This window comes from Falco biarmicus, chromosome 2 (genome assembly GCF_023638135.1).
Source record: "Falco biarmicus isolate bFalBia1 chromosome 2, bFalBia1.pri, whole genome shotgun sequence".
Lineage (NCBI taxonomy): Eukaryota > Metazoa > Chordata > Aves > Falconiformes > Falconidae > Falco > Falco biarmicus.
The window spans coordinates 66,481,047-66,499,477 of record NC_079289.1 but is presented as its reverse complement, the minus strand read 5'-3'; the positions used below and the strand labels follow the sequence as shown (position 1 = coordinate 66,499,477).

General features: G+C 41.2%; 2 protein-coding genes across 2 annotated transcripts in view; both read left to right on the top strand.

The window, feature by feature from the left end:
• GCC2 (GRIP and coiled-coil domain containing 2) overlaps window positions 1-11,067 on the top strand; it is a 28,416-nt gene extending 17,349 nt beyond the window's left edge. Inside the window, exons 17-23 of the mRNA XM_056327681.1 lie at window positions 1,358-1,479; window positions 2,758-2,934; window positions 4,353-4,570; window positions 5,967-6,161; window positions 6,960-7,099; window positions 7,917-8,118; window positions 9,230-11,067. Coding sequence (XP_056183656.1) covers window positions 1,358-1,479; window positions 2,758-2,934; window positions 4,353-4,570; window positions 5,967-6,161; window positions 6,960-7,099; window positions 7,917-8,118; window positions 9,230-9,300 — 1,125 coding nt within the window. The 3' untranslated portion in view covers window positions 9,301-11,067. The remainder of the gene's footprint in view (window positions 1-1,357; window positions 1,480-2,757; window positions 2,935-4,352; window positions 4,571-5,966; window positions 6,162-6,959; window positions 7,100-7,916; window positions 8,119-9,229) is intronic.
• Window positions 11,068-17,137: 6,070 nt separating this feature from the next.
• LIMS1 (LIM zinc finger domain containing 1) overlaps window positions 17,138-18,431 on the top strand; it is a 76,455-nt gene continuing 75,161 nt past the window's right edge. The window contains exon 1 of the mRNA XM_056328684.1: window positions 17,138-17,299. Coding sequence (XP_056184659.1) covers window positions 17,253-17,299 — 47 coding nt within the window. The 5' untranslated portion in view covers window positions 17,138-17,252. The remainder of the gene's footprint in view (window positions 17,300-18,431) is intronic.

Genomic DNA, 18,431 nt, shown 5'->3' with positions numbered 1-18,431 from the left:
TTGTTGATAGGCGTGCATCCTGCAGATAAGTAACAGCTGAATGCAGTATCTCAAAAAAAGGTCTACATTTCAAAAAGATGAACTGAAATGGACAAACTTTGTGGCTGCTGCTACCACAGGAGGCTTGCCTGAGTTGTACTGGTAGATATGGATCATGGTATTACAAATGTGGTCTTCATAACTCTGTACCTATCCATGGTGGCTTGCTCCTTGATGTTGTGAAACCCATAAGGGTGTAGATCTTCCATGATGGCATGGCTTGAAGCTGTTGGAAGGTTAGCCTTCCTCTTTAGGTGCTCTACATCTAGAAAACAGATGTTATCACAAGGTTATGAACAAAGGAAAATTCTGTCTAAAGGAAAGGTGGACACAAAAACAGATGGTAGGTTAGAAGGCAGAAGTCATGCTGACGTTTAAGGCTGTGTACCTGAGGACTTAGGAATATTCTAGCTCACATAGTTTGATGAAGAAAAGAGAAGGATTAATTTAAAGAAAATGGCCACTAATGTTACAGGCTCCAGAAAAGCTGGAGGAGTGGCTTATCAGGGTCAGCACTGTGGAATTCCACTCACCAGTTCAGCTGAAGAAAAAATTTCCAAAATACTCATCTTGGATATGAGAACATTTTAGTTTTTAGCGTCTCAAGGGTTACTAATGAACCCATGAGCTTCTCCTAATATCCAAGAATGAAAAACTGCAGCTGTGTGTTCTTGGAGGTGTATACAACATGAGTACTTGAAGAATAGGAATTATTCTTGCTGTATAGTGTACAGTCAAGGATGAAGCTAGTATGTTGTGAGGTAATTTTCTGTACATCCACAGAAACTTGTGTATCAGCTGAATTTAGAGGAGAAGACAGATCAAACACCCTAACAATCAACTAGAATATTGTATCTTGTGCTTATATAAATCCATTACAAGACGGATTTAACTCCTCAAAACCATGCAGAATTTCAAGGCATACTAGATTTTTGTCACCTGGGTAGCATAAAAGGAGAACAGAATGATCCCTTTTTTTTCCTTCACTTTTGCCTTCATTTAAAGCCGTTTGATAGAACCCCTTGCTTGTGAACCTCTGTTAATGCAATTTTTGAATTTGCAAGTACTCTTCTTTAATACTGGGATGTTGCAAATCAGTGTCTCTCTTTTTAAGTTTTCTCTTTTTATGATATTTAGTTACAGTCTAAAGAAACATGATCTTTATGGTAGTCACTATTTTAATTATCCATTTAAAAGAAGAAGATGCAAGAGGTGGTTCTTTAATTTTTTTTCAATGTAAGATGCATTTCATTTTAGAGAAATAAGGGAGCAATAGTTAATAGCATAACTTACTAAGGGTTTGTTTTCTATGTGATAGGCTGAACAAGCATCTATTACATCTGAATTTGAGAGCTACAAAGTTCGTGTTCATAATGTTCTAAAACAGCAAAAGAATAAATCTGTTTCTCAGACAGAATCTGAAGGAGCCAAACACGAAAGGTAAAACTAAAATTTTTATATACATACAGAAGAATACTGATGCTTGAGTTACTGAACTTGCCTTTGCTAATTGCTGATCAACAAGGGAGTTCCACTGTTTAGCCCTTCACTTCAATAAGGAAAATATCAGAAGGGAGACAGTTTGCTTGCCCAGTTACTTTGGGTTTAAAAAAAGAAATCAAACCAAACCCTCTTTATTTTCATAAACTTTATCTCAGCCTGTAATCTAACTGTGACTCTGCCAATCTGAACAGAAGAAAGATCATCAATTTGTATCGTTTTTATAAGTTATTGGTAGCTGTCTTTGGTGACAGACTGGGTGTTTATGTGCAAGATGTCAGTTCATATGCAGAGCTTAGAACAGTGCATGCAATTGCGGCAGAAAATCCACCAGAGGGTGACCTGTGCTTTGTTAGAGTACTTGGGGTTTATTGTTGGTTTGAGGGTTTTTAAATACATCTTAGCTTTTCCTTTCTTGGAAGGAAGCAAACTGCAAGAGTTCCATTTCTTTGTCTCTCTTTTTTGCAGAATTTTAAGTTCTGGTTTTGTTAGGTTTTTGTGAAAGAGGGTCACCATGGAAACAAAGTGGACAAGTAATTGAGCAATAAACAGATGATGTCGTTTTCAAAGAAATTATTTATAAGTGTCAACTCTAAGGATTAATGAGATATACAGTTCATGAGATAGTGGAGATGTATGCATATATTAATACAGAAAGTATAAAAGGAGAATGTGTGTGACTTAAGACTTTTTTTCTCCTAGTGTTTCTAATTTTGATTTATTTTTGACAAAGAGAGTTTATCCGGGTTTAGGGATTGATGTTGCTTTCTATTGCTTTGCTTAAAATCTATTCCAGCCATTTGTCTGCTGTATTCAGTCTCATTGAATGATGTGCATTTAGAAAACAAACAAAAAAACCTCCACCACTTCTAAGAAGAAACTGTTTGCCACATCTGCGTCTCATACTATTCCCCTGCCAGCTGGAAGTAGAAAATTGTATCAGTCACACTTTCTACCCCAATAATTATATTGCCAGCAGTTCAGGAAGAATGTGATAAACCTATTTGTGCATACATTGAAACAGGATCAGAACTTTTCCTAATTGTTTCTGCTGCAGTTGCATTCTAAGATTATATTGGTCATAGTGCTGTATTGATTTAATTAATAAATAAGCAATTTGGAACAGCTATCCAAAGTGTTGTGGATATAATATAGGTTTTGAAATAATATAACTATTTTTAAATGTATGTTGCTTATTTGTTTTTCTTCCCTTCGTAGAGAACAGTTGGAAATGGTGATAGATCAACTTAAAGTTAAGCTGCAAGACGCTCAGCATAATTCACAGATAAATGCATCTGAACTCCAGGCATTGCAGTCTGAACATGACACCCTGCTGGAAAGACACAATAAGATGCTGCAAGAGACTGTTGCAAAAGAGGCAGAGCTCCGTGAAAAGTATGGGTTGCAGATAAATAGATATAGATATTTGATTTTGTGTGAACTTATAAGGGCTGGGCATGTAGTTGCCTATAATTATACTTCCCAAAGAAAGGCCATAATTGTGGACAAAGTTAAAGGAATTTCCAAAAGGATTATTTGCTGTTTTTCTTGAGCCTTCAGAAGTTTCAGCAATGAAAATGAAGTAATAGCTGATCAGGGAATTTGAGATTTCTGAAAGCTTTTTACCTGTTAACTATCAGATTTAAAAATTAATGTTTTTTAAGTCCAGCACTCAGCACTACATTTGTGTTAGACTGCTCAACTAAATTTTACAGATGTTTCTTATTGGAAAAATAAGGTAGTTAAATGCACAGCAAACTATTTCACTGGCAAAATATCCAGTCCTGTGTCCACTAAGTGCCTTTCTTCCAGAAAGTATCGGGTTTTAACCTTAAGCTTGCCACAATCTTAATTTGCTAATTCTTTCAAAATGAATGCAATCTGTTTAACCTGTATCACTTCTTGAAAAGTCACTTGACTGCCTAATACTTGAGCTTTTCAGAAAAGGGTCTTTCCTTGTCTGGTCTTTTCTATCTAGGGTACAAAGAAGTTCACATGAAATATTTATTAGAAATTACATCTTAGTATTAGGAACTGTTGACTTCTTGTCACTTTTTTTGTACCGTTTTATCTGTTCCCGATAGTTGGTTACAATGAATCATCACATGGCTAAATTAAATCCTTCTGCATTTTTATGGAAACAACCCATATCACAGCAGGTTCCCTTTATGCTCAGAGGGACTTGCTACTATGGCTATATTTAAGTTTGTATGCTTATAAGGGCAAGTCCTATGTTTAGTTTTTGCATACGTGCATTTATTTGCTTGTGACAATTCTGTCATGCTTCTGGAATACCTCTAAAACAAGTACAGTTGATATTACTAATATTTTTCTGCTAACAACTACGCTCTTCTACCCTCTCTTGCACTGAAAGTTGAAGCTTAAAAAAAATTAAATTTGGCTTCTTAGAAGCAGGTTTTCAGAAGTCCTGCGTAAGTGTTTGGTAAATAAATGGTAAAGTAAGTGACATACCCTGTATGACACTATAAATAGTCATGTTGCAGTTCTAGAATTTAAGAATGTTTAGACCGCAGTGTCTTTTAATACCTTAATGTTTTCACAAAGATGTCTGAATTTACTGTTCTCTAACACAAGTGTTTATATAGCACAGTGCATTCATATGATAAGTAGTAACTTTTTCAATCTTCGATTTTCCCTGTAAAAAGAGGAACTTAAATGGAAAAAAGTTGCACAGTAATTCTAAAATTATCATCTAAATGAAAACTCCTTTAAACTCTAGAAAGTTTGAAATTTAAAATGAAAAAACTAAAATGATGACATTTGCTGTTCATTCACGTATACGCTGTTTTCAGGCTCTGCACAATACAATCTGAGAACATGGTCATGAAAGCAGAGCATGCCCAGACTGTGAGTCAGCTGACAGCCCAGAATGAAGCTCTCCGGAACAATTTCAGAGATCAAGTCAGGAACCTGCAAGAAGAGCACAGGAAGACAGTAGAGACTCTTCAGCAGCAACTCTCCAGAGTAGAAGCTCAGTTCTTCCAACTCAAGAGTGAACCAAGCACTAGAGGTAACTTTCAGTCATAATACCAGGTTTTCTTGGGTTAGATACAAATTTGTGTACCTGAGTCTGAATCTAAAACATTGTTGTGGTGTGTGGTTCTGTAATACACCAGAAACTTTTTCTGGAGAATCTGCAACATGTCGTATCAATCCACCCACCAAGTAAGGAACGTACCTTTGTTATTACTGGCCCTTCATAATCTTAGGGTACTTGAATTCATCCAGAGGAGGGCAACAAGCAAAGGGCTCGAAGGAATATCCTATGAGGAGCAGCTAAGGACTCTGGGTTTGTCTAGGTTGGGGAAAAAGAGTCTGAGGCGTGACCTCATTGTTCTCCATGTGGAGAGGGAGGCGCTGAGCATTTCTCCCTGGTCGTCTTCCTGCTACTCACACGTGGGAATGGTTCCAAGCTTTGCCAGGGAGGTTTAGACTGGACACTGGGAAGCATTTCTTTACTGAGCAGGTGGTCAAACTGTGGAACAGGCTTCCTAGAGAGGTGGTCAATGTCCCAAGCCTGTCAGTGTTTAAGAGGCAGTTGGACAGTGCCCTTAATAACATGCTTTAACTTTTTGGTCAGCCCTGAATTAGTTAAGCAGTTGAACTAGATGGTCGTTCTGGGTCCCTTTCAATTGGAACTATTCCACTCTGTTGTAGTATTGGCATCACTTGTTACCTCTTCTGCAGTATGCCCATTGTCAGATGGAGGGAAATTGCTTTGTAAATATTAGGTCTTCTTCCTACCAGTTTGTCTCAGATTTTGAAGCATCCTGGACCTCCACTTCAAGTATGAGGGGATACAGCTAAAGAAAAGCATATTGAAAGCAGTTTTAACAATGTTTGTTATTGGTATATTTGCTATTTGATCCCTCTTCTAATTTATGGGTTTACGGTGTTCAAGCTCAAGTGCTATTTTTGTATCTGTAAAGTTACTAATTAAGATGTAGTTGGACATTTGGCAAGCACCAGTAACAATTTAAGAAGTTACTGTTTCCGTCTGTTAGTGAAGCAGAAGGATAGTGCACACAGTATTAAAACAGAACAGTTTGCACCTTCCACAGGACTGGTTGAAAGAAGGCCAATTCTGTTTGGCATTAAACATTTGACACCTTCATCACAGCTACAGCAAGAGTTGCATGAAGGTTTCATAGTCACCGAAATAAAAATTGCCAATCAAGTTTGGATTTAGAAACAGGCTTTGGTTCAATGGTCATTTGGAGGTGAAAGGCTGTATTTTCTGTTATAAATTTTATACGTGTATCTGGCTTTCTCAGTTTTCTTCACCTTTCATCCTCCTGCTTTTTGAAGATTGTTTTATGTACTTCCTTCCAATCTGATACAGTCACACCTATGAAATAGCTCTATCAGTTTCATTCTGATGATGGACATCAGTAAGTATCTTTCAGGTCCAACTGTTTCAAATCCAGCAATGAAGAACTTAAGAGAACGGCAAAACACTGACCTTCCTGTTCTCGATGTGCACACTGTAGCTAGGGAAGAGGGAGAAGGCATGGAAACAACAGACACAGAGTCTGTTTCTTCAGCCAGCACCTATGTACCATCCTTGGAACAACTTCTAAACTCCCCAGAAGCAAACCTTGGTAGGTAGAACATGTGACTTCTTGAAGCACTTGCCTTCGTAAGTTGCAGAAGTTTGTGCCCTCAAAATATGAGGAACATAGTGTTTTCATGCTTTTAGGTGCAAGACACAAGGTTACATGTGCCACTGAGTTTATACTATCCTGAATTTCTGTATTTTTTTTCCTTTAGTGATGACTAAGAATAAAACATTGCAACAGGTTTTAATGATTTTAATATGTCATATTTGTGACTTTCTAAAGGGAAAAGACTGGAAGAGCAAGTCAGTGAATAGTTACAGAACTTGTGTTCTGGACTAGTCTCTACAAGAGGCAATTAGGTGCCAATTTATAAATGAAAGGGATAAAATTTCTGTTCATCTTATTGTGGCCTATTAGAACAGGAATTTATTCATAGTTTTACTAGGAAAATGAAAGCCAGCATGAAGCACAGTGTTCTAAGAGTCCCCTAAGAGATGGTCGCATCTAATCATGCTTTTAAGAGTCTACTGAACACTTTGTGGAGGACTGTTGGAAATCATCTATGAATAGGAAACAAGGGGTAAATTAAAACATGTATCTTGATGCACATAGAACTGATTTGCCAATCCTCTTCTAATATATCTATATCTATATATATATAAAAATAGACGGCAAAACAAGCATACAGCAGCAGCAATGATGCCTGTTAATTTTGCAGTCTGACTTTGCATGGATTTTGTTTCTGAGAAGCTACAACCTTACCATTAGGACTTGATTAATGTATAAAGTAGATGCAAGTGCTTTTTCCTTCTCTCTGTTTTCTTTTCCAATTAAATGCAGAACCGTCTCAGTGGCAAACAGAACTTAGCAAGGATGAACTGATTCAGAAACTAAACACAACAGCGAAGAGTGCTGAGCACTTGAATGAATTGCTTCGTGAATCAGAAGCAACCAATGCAATCCTAATGGAACAGATAAAGGTTAGCAGACATGCAGGAAATGTGGGGACAGCTCTAATTTCTGTGATCTGTTTCTTAGACAAAATGTTTGCCACCATATGATCTGTGTCTTAGACAAAATGTTTAACACCGAATATGTTTCAGAAAATCCCAATATATAAAAATCTGGTGATGCCAAACAATTTTAGAAGGGCTTTTATTCCACAAGACTAATTAACACTTCCAGAGTTGACTTCATGTTTTTGGGGGGTTTTCCCCACAATTTCTAGTCAAGGGTGAGTGGAGTAAAAGCTTGCTACAAAAAAAAACAAAAAAAACACCACCACCCTCAAGAGTTTGCAAGTTTAATGTTTAGTGAAGTGCCTTTACTGTTTTCACGTAGATGAAAGCAGTAGATCCCAAGGGAAGCATTGTCTGCTTTCTTTTCTCCTGAGTTTTCTGAAGATATTTTTTGAAGTTAACATACTCTTTAAGCATGCTAAGCTCTCTTTTATAAAATGTTTCTTAATGAATGATAATATTGTTAAATCTTTGATCTGCATTGCTTATTTAACTGTTCAACCTTGCATCACTAAAATTGAATAGTTTGTACTGTATATCATTATAACTACTGCACAGATTTTATCAAAAAAGGTTATTTTTGATTAATAAGAAGTTGTTTCTGGCCAGCATTATCATGTATCCGATTTTCACTGCATTTTTGTCCAGAATAAGTTGCACACATTGTTCTTTTTGAAGGAAGCTGTATACTTAGCTTTTTAGCTCTTCAAAAGACCTTGGTTCAATTGCACATTATACGAAGAAAATAATATTGCGTATTTTTTTCCCTCATCTGCAGCTTCTTAAGAGTGAAATACGAAGATTGGAAAGAAATCAAGAGAGAGAAAAGTCTGTGGCTAATTTAGAATACTTGAAGAATGTTCTATTGCAGTTCATATTTCTAAAACCAGGAAGTGAGAGAGAAAGGCTGCTCCCAGTAATAGACACCATGTTGCAGCTCAGCCCTGAAGAGAAGGGAAAGCTAACTGCAATTGCCCAAGGTAGGTGGCGTTGCAAAAAAAGAAAAGTGGAAATAAAGGCAACTGAAGTTCCTTACTTTCTTTTATGTAGCCCTTTGAGGAGGAACAAAACTTAGCAGCATAATGCTAGTCAGCTAGCAGTGAAACCATTTTGCTCTGTTGGGAAGTTACTATTCTGTTTTCAGAAAACAGAACAAATACCCAAAAATATAAATAAAATTAAGTTAAAATATAATTTCTTCTGAAACGTACATTTTAGGAAGACGATAGTAAGTTGTAGGACTTTAATGTGCTTTTGTTTTGAGTGAAGAGTTCTGTCAAATTGACCTTAAAGTAAAGGTTAATATAAATGAATTACTTTCTTGGCAGGTGTTCTAAAAAGATAATTAAAAGTGGTCCTTCCAAGGCAGTACTGCAGATCTAATATTAGTTTCAGTATATTAACTTTAAAATTATCTCCAAGAAGATAGGTGCTTTTTGTTTAAGAAATAAAGGAACTAGTGAAGGAATGAAAAAGAGTTAAGCCTTTGCAAGAAATTAACCCAAGAGCTGACTGTATAATAATGTTCTGGCTCTGCTTCAAATACTGTTTGTCCCCTTAAAAACACTTTTTGATTGTCATTTCTCAATAACAACTTGTAGCTTCTTGTACTTCATTAGCAAGTAACCTATACTTCGTTTTAAAATCAATATGAAGAGCAAGTACCATATGTATATGTAAGTACTTAAAACTTATGAACAAGATCACATGAATAAGTGAAGTGGCAAAATACTGCATTTCATGATAGGCTTTGTGTTTGGAAAGATGTGCTGTAAATTAAGTCCATAGAATTTTGATGATGTTTTGGTAGTCTAACAAACACTGATTGGATTTTTCTGAAGAAAGGTGATAGATGGCCTCTTCAAAACATCCTTAAGTACCCCCGAAGTAAAGTCAATTTGGTGATAAAATCCATGAACATTTCTATGGCAGCCCAAGAGTAAGCGTTGAATGTTACCTCCTCAACAAGTTTACGATGGCAACATTTGAAAAAGAGCAGAGGCAAAGGGCGAAAAAAGGTCACATAACTAAATGACGCAATGTCTAATGTAATAACCTTAGTTTAAACTATGTTTTTTCTTCTTCCTCCAGGTGAGGAAGAGAGTTCCTCACGGCCCTCTGGGTGGGCCTCATACCTTCACAGCTGGTCGGGACTTCGATGAGACAGTGGGAACACTCAACTTCTAAACACATTCCACAGTGGCAAAAGAGAAATTTTAATGTAGAACAACAATCTGTTGGTGTTATAGCACTGAACTACAGGGTTTTATTTCTGTGTGTTATTTTCAGCTTTTGGGGCTCTTCTAAGAAAGAAGCCTGCGGTAGCTCTGAAAGACTGTTGTATATTATGCTCTGACAGCAGTTCAACTATTTCTCTTGTAAATGTTAAAGCTGATGATCAATAGTATAATGAGAAATGACAAATTAATTGCAAATTGCTTGGAAACATAATTTGACGAACCTGTCTGTGATGGCGCTTTTGAATAACTGGAATAACTAGACTTTAGACTTAAAGCATTTTAAAGTGTTTACAGTTTCTTTAACGTATTTTTTTCAGCTCGCTCATCTGTATTGTTAGTGTTATTCTCTGCATGTTGAAGAAATTAAAATTATTTCCTCTCTGCTGATGCTTACAAAATGTAAGATCATTGGGAAACAGAAATGGCATTTTCTGCTTTGACTTGACTAAATTTTTAGTCTTCGTTATATTTATTTCTTTCTGCAAAAGCTGGATTGAAAATATGAAGGCAGCGGTCCACAAAGTATAGATGGTGCCTAAAACTGTATGAAACGCGATGCTTGGCACATGTAGAGTATGGTACTGTTGTAAAGATTAATGGCATCTATGGAAGTCTTGGGATAGTACTCCAAGAATCGGAGGTCATAAGTGAGCTGAAGCTTTGGGAGAAAGGGCCGAAGCTATGGCTTTTTAACCTGAGGCTGGAAGTTTGTGTTCAAGACCAGGAAGGAAAGTTTCATTACTGTAGTGATGTCTGTACTTAGTAGAAGCAGTCTTTTCGTCTGACTTAGTCATATTGAAGACACTAAAGGAAGAATCTGAGTCCATAGGTCAAACTCCTAAAAATAACTTCTGAGAGAAAAGGACGGAGCTTTTGTCAGTAGATGCATCTTTTAAATATTCTAAAGACTGAAGCTGTTATACCCTTCTCTCTCTTCTCTGTGTTTGCACACATCATTTGCACAAATCTTTTGCACAGATGAGATAATCTGTGTTCCAGGTTATTCAACAGAAATTTATATTTCTTGAAGAAAAAGAAACAATCTGCCATAGAATTACTACTTCTGTTACCAGCACAGCATGTTTGTTTAGCTTCAGTCTTGTTTTCCCCTTTATCCACCTTGCTGCATTTCACCATTTCACCATCTTAATTTTTTTGAAAGTAATTAAAATACATACACATGTGTTTAAACCCTGCTTAACCTTTCAGCCAGGGTCTTTCCATCCCTTTCACTCATATTTTCATGCTGTCTGTGCTGTTTTACAGAGAAACATGCCCTGGTATACATACCAATACTAAACAATATTCTTCCTTTCCTATCTATCTTTAGGTGAAGTTGTGGAGGTATACTTCAAAATTCTCCTTAGTGTGTACTAAGTGGCTTTGAAGGCAGCTTAACCACCAGTGCTTCATTTGGCTTATGTTATGCCTTGGCTTCACCCAGTGCACAATTACTTCCTCAACCAACTGCTAGTTCTACTATTACTGGTACTGTGAAAATACCTCCCTTAGGAGCCTTGCAAAGAGTAGCTACCACCCACAAGCTGAGAAACCAAATGTATGAAGAGGTAAAAGTATATTTGTTGTAGTAATTTCAGAATTGCTAGTCTGAATAGATGTTTTGGTTGGAAATATCTTTGATGGCCTTTTCGTGTGGCCATCAGTTCAATAAAATTCAACTTTACCCAACAGAGTGCCTTTCTTTTTTCCTTGAATCTCTGTTTCTACTTGAGAAAATGCTGGTCAGGTGCAAGGTAGAAAACAAGGGGATGCTTACAGTAGCATTAAAGAGAAGATTTTGTGCATCTGGTTTAGTAGCTACTGTCTTTTCTTTGGGATACAGTAACAGTGTTGGATACTTCTGGATGAATGGAAAAGAAATCTGTTATGTGGGTTTTTTCAATATTTTTTTTTAAGGGTTCATTTAAAGTACTTTGTTAATAAATTGTCACCAACAATCTGACAGTATCTGACGTGGAGAAGAGGGATGCAGAAGGTATTAATGTGCTTGTTGGAAGGATTGCACTTAGTATTTTAACTTTAAATATTAGACACTTTATAAATCAGCACTCCTTCCTAATGTCAGCCTTAAAGTGGACTTAACGACCTCTTCCCTACTTCCCTGTGATAATTTTTTCTGTATCTGCAGTTGTCCTAGTTCAAAGATAGATGCTCTGTGGATGAAGAGGTGAGGTGGTTGGTTGGATTGAAGTGAGAGCTTGGTGTGTTTATCTTCTTGCCATCCATTTTATGTTAGGCTATGTTTATTATACAAACATGGGGTCAGAGAGGGGATCATAAAGAGTGAAAAGAAGTTGACATAACAAATGGATGTAAGACAGTCAAATAAGAAAGCCTGATAATTATAAGTTGACTTCCAACAGCTTTCATATAAATGTATATATGCTTAGTGGAAGAGAAATAACAATCTGATTACTTTTCAAACTGAATTTGATCTAAAATTTATCATACTGTCTTGCAAGGATGAGAAGGTGTGTGTTAGGATCAAGAGCTTTCTTCCTGTCCTGTGTACCTCAGGCTCATCCTGAAAATCAAGGCTGGATTGAATAACGAAGACTAAAGATAGTAAAATGGAAAAATGCACATCAGTTATTGCTCCAGCAATTCAATCCACTTTTGTATTAGTAAATAATTTATTCTTTTTGCTGGCAGCTGACTGCCTGTAGGCGTCTTAAGACTCCAAGGTAAAGGTAATCAGTGTAAAAAGAAATGTGCTATTTTGGGCATGGGCACAGTCCCAGTCCTCTTATGATGACCTTTGAAAGTGTTTTAAATTGATAAACTAGACTATGGGTAGCAGCTGTACACGAGTATAGGATTTGAGGGAGGGTTATCGTTCTATTGCTTGAAAATCAAAGCTTGTTCTGAGAACTTTCAGACCATTTCTGGAGCAGAGGTACCTATTTGTTCTTGGAACTCTTGCAAAGAGTTTAACATAGGAAAATGGCTTACAGTATTTTGGGTTGGAACTTGGTGTCATCCCCCACCCCACCCCCCATCCTTTAGCCATCCCAAGATATTTGACTTCTGTGCTGCTTGACTTGAGCTACATTTCCTCTGTTTGGAGTACCTCTGAACACTGGCAGTAGCAAAACCATCCAAACAACTTTACAAAATAATAAACAGGTATTATAACTAGTTGCATCAAATTGTTGTCATCAAGCAATGACTTTTTTTTTTAACCAATGGTGATACTGCTGATCTTGCAATATCTAGAAATGCTTGTGCTAAAATATGGTCCATATGTGGTAGAGAAGAATGGATTTGTCAGCAGGATTTGCCATCAGATTTCTTCCCTACCTTCTGCAGTTGAACAGTGATGACTGAAAAACTATTTCTGATGGGTAGGTTAGGCATTTGGAGTGGCTCAGGGAGAAGCTTATTTTTTTATGATAGGTGGAGCATAATCAGAATAGCCTGATAAACAGAAAGGATAACTGTATATTAACTCTTTTCATAGCTTAATCTATTGATGTAGACTAAGCTTTCAGTCTGAATAGAGACCCTGAGCTTTTTTTAAAGTATCCCACTAAATGTTGCTGTGGACAAATTTCCATATTATGCAAGTGGCATACAAGCCTCAAAAACATGAGAGCAATACCATGATTTCCAAAAGTCATCAAGTTACTTTTTAAAGTACCTGTTTTGTGGTGCTGCCATAAGCTTTTTCTTTAGCTCTTGGTCTGTCTGTCCAATTACTGACCTTGTCATGGAAGCAGAAATTTGTACAGCTAAATATGGAATTTTTATGATCAGTTTTGCAGGGGTTTGAGACTGATCTATAAAAGCCACCTCCCTGTTATTGCACAATCTCCTTCCATCTTCCAAGAATAGGTGAAACCAAATATACTAAGCATGTCTAAAATGCATGAAGCAGAAATTTGCCTTTGCTTTTATAAGGATGTCAGAATAATCACTACAGTAAGTTTTAGCGTTCTGAGTAAACTACATACTATTTTTATGTATTTTTATGGCAATCAAATGGTGATAAAAGATTATTTTTGCAATTGAGTTGTGAAGTTATTAATGCAGAGCAAGAATGTGAAATAATTGGTGAATTCATAGATTCATTTTTGCTAGAAATGGTTAAGCTGGACACCTTGTGTTCAAAAATCATTCATACTTAAATCGTCAAAGTTCCCTTTGCTGTGCTTTAATTTTATAGCTTTGGAGGTACAAGATGAAGAACATGAACACAGTTTAAAGCTGAAATCCAGTGATTATATTAAGGTAAACAACCATGGGATTGCTGTGTTAACAGGCACAGGAGTCAATGACAACATAAGGAAGAATATACCATCTGCGGTTGCATGAAGTTCTGGGAGAAAGCAAAAGCTAGAGCAAATACTTGTAAATTACTTACTGAAGTCTCTTCACACGACTATGGGAAAATTTTACAACTTTTTTTGAAATTAGAACTTCATGTACAAATGCTGAAATTTGTGATCAGAGACAGGCAGTCAAATTCTTTCAACAAGTAGCTGCCTTCTCATCTGTCTCCCCAATAACCCTTTCTACCTACAATAATGGTATTGTTTGGTGTCAGCAAAGCTGATAATATGTATAGATCTGAACAGGTAAATATTCTGTCCTGTCACTTCTGCCACTGCCAGCCACGGTACATTATGTTGGCATTTCAGCAGTGGTGGAAGACTTAAAGTGCTCTGGAAACAGAATATCAAAAACATATGTCTACCTAAAACTGGTTTTCACGCTAATCTAGCAGTGGGGGGAGATTACATTTGTGATTAATACGCTGGTCTGGAGACGTGGAGTCCAAGGTCCCGGTCTTGCCACATGCTTCCTTTGTGAATTTAATTTCAATTTCTCTGTTTCTGTTTCCTCACTTGTTTGCTGAGGATAATGGCACTTCTCCTCCTGATGCCAAGTGCATTAGCAGTAGGATGTTTAACTTTGTGATGGTTTTGTAAAGATGAATAAGTAGGCAGATTACCATATTTTTTAAAAACTGCATAGGAAGAAAATGGTTGTAGCTTGTCATTATACTGGACTGGAAGGCATGACCTTTTTTCTTCTAAGTTTGCAGCGTGTGTTTGTGCCTCCTGTTATAAATTATTTGCCTAAGTATTCTGGGCTGAATTTTACAAGTTTATTAGAATGTCAGCATGCTCTAATACTATGTAATGGGGAATTATTAACAATTAAGAATGATTACAGCAAGACACAGCAAAAATTTAAATCAGACCCCAAAGCTAAGGCACAAACTTGCTACAAAGCGCAGAGCCTAGGGAGGCAAAATGTGAAACTGAATTCCTGGCTTGGTACAGCATTTGCGAAAGCTGCGAGGACTTAGCATTTGGCATAAGTACATGTTTGGGGGAGGCTCTCCCACTCTGTATGAATGCCTTTGCTACTTTTGAGATTATATTGCTAGCGAACTAGGCTCTAGGGATGTTGTCCTTAAAAGCATGGGAAAACTGCACATGGTGCAATTCACTTGCCATTAAATCTATTAATGTGCTCTCTAAAGGAAGGACCCTAACGGCTGCTCTTGCTGGCTGGTGCCACCTGTTAATTATTTCCAGAATTTACTGGTTGTTTGGAGTTTGCTGCCCTGGTAGCTGCATGTCTGCCCAGCCACCTCCCCCTGTTTCAGGCTATGCTGGCGGGAAGTGCTGCGCTTCATCTGGGGCTTAGCAGGCAGGGACAACTGCCTTGTATGGCTCCCCAGGAGGATGCAACGGGAGAGGCCCTGAAATCCTTGCAGACAAACTGAGGTTAATTGAAGACATTCATGAAGCTGCCTACAAGTAATGGCAGACTGCCCAAAGTTGATTAGAAAAAAACAAAAGACTACTATTACCTTCAACTGGCACAGAATGAGTACTTAGATGATACAAGGAAGCTCTGCTGACAGACGCATTAAAATGAGTGGATATTTTGGTTTTGGGGTGGGGGTTTGGGGTTTTTTGGGGTAGGGGTGGTGTGGTCCTGTTTTGGTCGTTTTAACAGTATCACAGGATTGCTGAGGTTGGCAGGCATCTCTGGAGGTCACTTGTCCAACCTCACAGCTCAAGCGGGCCCACTGAGAGCAAGTTGCCCAGGACCATGTCCAAACTGCTTTTCAGTATCTCCAAGGACAGAGACTCCACAACCTCCCTGGGCAACCTGTGCCAGCGCTGGGTCACCCTCACAGTGAAAGTGTTTCCTGATGTTCAGAGGGAGGCTCCTGTGTTTCAGTTTATTCCCACCATCTCTGGTCCTGTCACTCGGCACCACTGAAAAGCGCCTGGCTTCATCCTCTTTGCACCCTCCCTTTTCAGGTATTTCTGAAAATCAGTAAGATCCCCCATGTTGCACAGTCCCAGCTCTCTCAGCCTGTCCTCATAGAAGAGATGCTCCAGTCCCCTAACCATATTTGTGGCCCTTTGTTAGGACTGTCCAGTATGGCCATGTGTCTCCTACTGGGGACCCAGCCCTCTGGTGTGGCCTCACCAGTGCTGAGTAGAAGGGAAGGATCACCTCCCCCTCTTCTGGCTTACCATCCCCTGTTTTTCAAGCATATACTTTATTTCCCTCGTTGTGCAGAAATGTATTCCCTGTGATGCTAAAATGTTGTTCCTAAACTTGGCAAGCAAAACTGAAGTCTGCCAAGGAGCAAGCAAGCAAACAAACAAAAATCCAGCAGGCAGGATGGTGTTTCTTTGTTTGTAGAGTTGTAGTTCCTTCTAGAGCTATGCTGGTAGCACAGTCATCAAGTGTCTTTTGTGACTTACAGCCCTGAGAATTTACATTCTTTTCCTGGTCTTAATGGATACTGAGGTAGCTGTACGCCATGTACATGTATTTCAAATTACTCTTTCTGATGCATGTTCGCTTGTACCTGCCTATGCTGGTTTTTCCTGGGTTTAACATATTCCCTGAGCATGCCATCTTCTTGGAGCCATAGAGACTTCCTTAATCCTGGCAGTCAAACATTTGCATTTCTCTTTTTCACCACGCCGCTCCCTTGTTCTGTTATTAAGGATGGCAATGGGGTAGTGACACGGGGTAGCTTAACAATCCTGCCTGTTCTGTAATGCTGTTTTGGTTTGCCCGTGTGTTTCCGAAGCTTGCATGGTTTTGCTTCTCCCCCAGTGAAGCGGGGCCTCTGCCCTCCGTTTTGGCAGCACTAGTGTCGAAGGTTACTTATTTGTATTTACTTTCTAAAAAAGGCAGCTGAACCTGGGCAAGGGGCTGGCCTTTTCCCACACAACTGCTTGTCGGTGCCGTTACATTATTAAATAACGTCGATTAAAGCTGGAATCGTGGTCCAGCAAACACTCACCTGAACGTATTTGGCACCTTAAGGCGAGGCGACAGCTCTCTTGAGAGAAACACCACCGTTCTGCGCAACCACGTGTCAGAAATAGTAAAAATACTTGGAATTGTTTTGACAGGAGTTTTCTGTTCTGGAAGGAAACCAGCACCGGACGCCCGACCGGCAGCTGCTTCAGGTGAGGCGGCGGGGCGCTGCAGCCCGGCCCCCGCGCGGTGCCTCGGAGTGCCGGTACGGGGCGGGGGTCACCCGGTGCCACGGGCTCGGCCCGACTGACCGCCCCCGGCCCGCCGGGACGCGGCTGCGGCCAGCAGCGCGACCCGGCGCCCGGCGGCGGCTGCGCTCCCCTCACCGGCCGGGGGAGCGGAGGGCGCCGCTCCCGCCCGTCCGCGCGGCCCGGGGCGGGGCCTGCCCGCGGCACACGGCAGCGGCAGCAGCGCGGGCGGAGCGCGCCCCCCGGCGGCGGCGGCGGGCGGGTGCGGGCGGTGCTGCCGCCCAGCGCCATTACCGCCGCCCGGCGTGGCTCCTCCCGGCGGCGGCGGGCGCTCCGCGGGAGCAGAAGCGCCCCGGCGGGATGCTGGGGGTGGCGGCGGCGGCGGCGGGGGGGATGACCTGTAACAGGTAGGAGAGGCGCGGGGGCCGCCCGCCCGCCCCGTCCCGTCCCGCCTCCCGCGGCGGGCGGCTGCCGAGGGCGGCGCTTTGTCTCGGCGCGGCGCGGCCGGGCCGCTGTCACCGGCCGCTGCCCGCTTGTTTGACCCCCCCCCCTCCTCACCCCGGTGCCCCGGGGAAGGCGCATCCCCTGTCCCGCCGCGCCCGCGCCTTGCGGGGCATGGGGGGCGGCGGCCCCGTGCTCTGGCGGGGGGGAAGCGCTGGGGTGGCCCGTCGGGCGAGCTGGTGCAGGGCCGGGGTCCCGCCGGGGGCTGGGGGTGCAGCCCTGCAGGTGCGCTGCCTCCGCGCCCCGTGGAGTTCTCATTTCGCGGGGGGAACGTTCCCCTTCCCTCCGGCAGCACCGCGGCGGGCGGCAGCGACGGGCACGGCGGGGGTCCCTTCGCCCCTGCATCGCCCCGTCGGGGTCACGCTCCCGGACGGAGCGGGTTGGGGGGGGGATGGGGGTGCTGGCGCGGCCCCGCTGCAGAGAACTGGGGCTGGTACCCAAAGCTCACGTGTAACGCGCTTGGGACGGGGCGTGAGCACGGGTCGGTGCCCTCTGCCTGAAAAGGCACCTTTCCCTGCGGGAGGTGGTTGTTTTAAAAGGCTGGTGCGAAATCACCTCGGGGTTTATGTGGCGAGATCCGTGTAGCGTTGTGCGTATCCCGTAACTACTGAGTCGTTTTCGGGAAAGGTTAATGGGGAAGGGTTTCGGAAAGCAAAGGCTGTTCTGATCGCCTGCTGTTTCGAAGCCTCACCCGTTGTGGTAGCGTCTTGGGAAGCAACGTCCCTAATTCAAGCATTTGGCAAGTGTTGCGCTAATGCGGAAACCAGAGGTGGAGGAGGGTGAAAGAGCGATTTTGTAGCTGGCTCAGGCTGCAGGGTGAGGACGGCTACTGGCGCACAGACTTTAGCCTGGCGAAAGACCGCCTTATCTTTCCCACACCTGATCTCCACTGTGAACTCCTCCAGCTCCGCACCACGCCTTTGGAGGAAACCTGTGGCAGCGGTGAAGCCAAGCTGAGCTGGGTCCGCCATGGTGGCACACAGTGCAGTGGGACGGGACAGGCTGCTGAGCCGGCTCCGCTCCCGGGGTCAGCGCCCC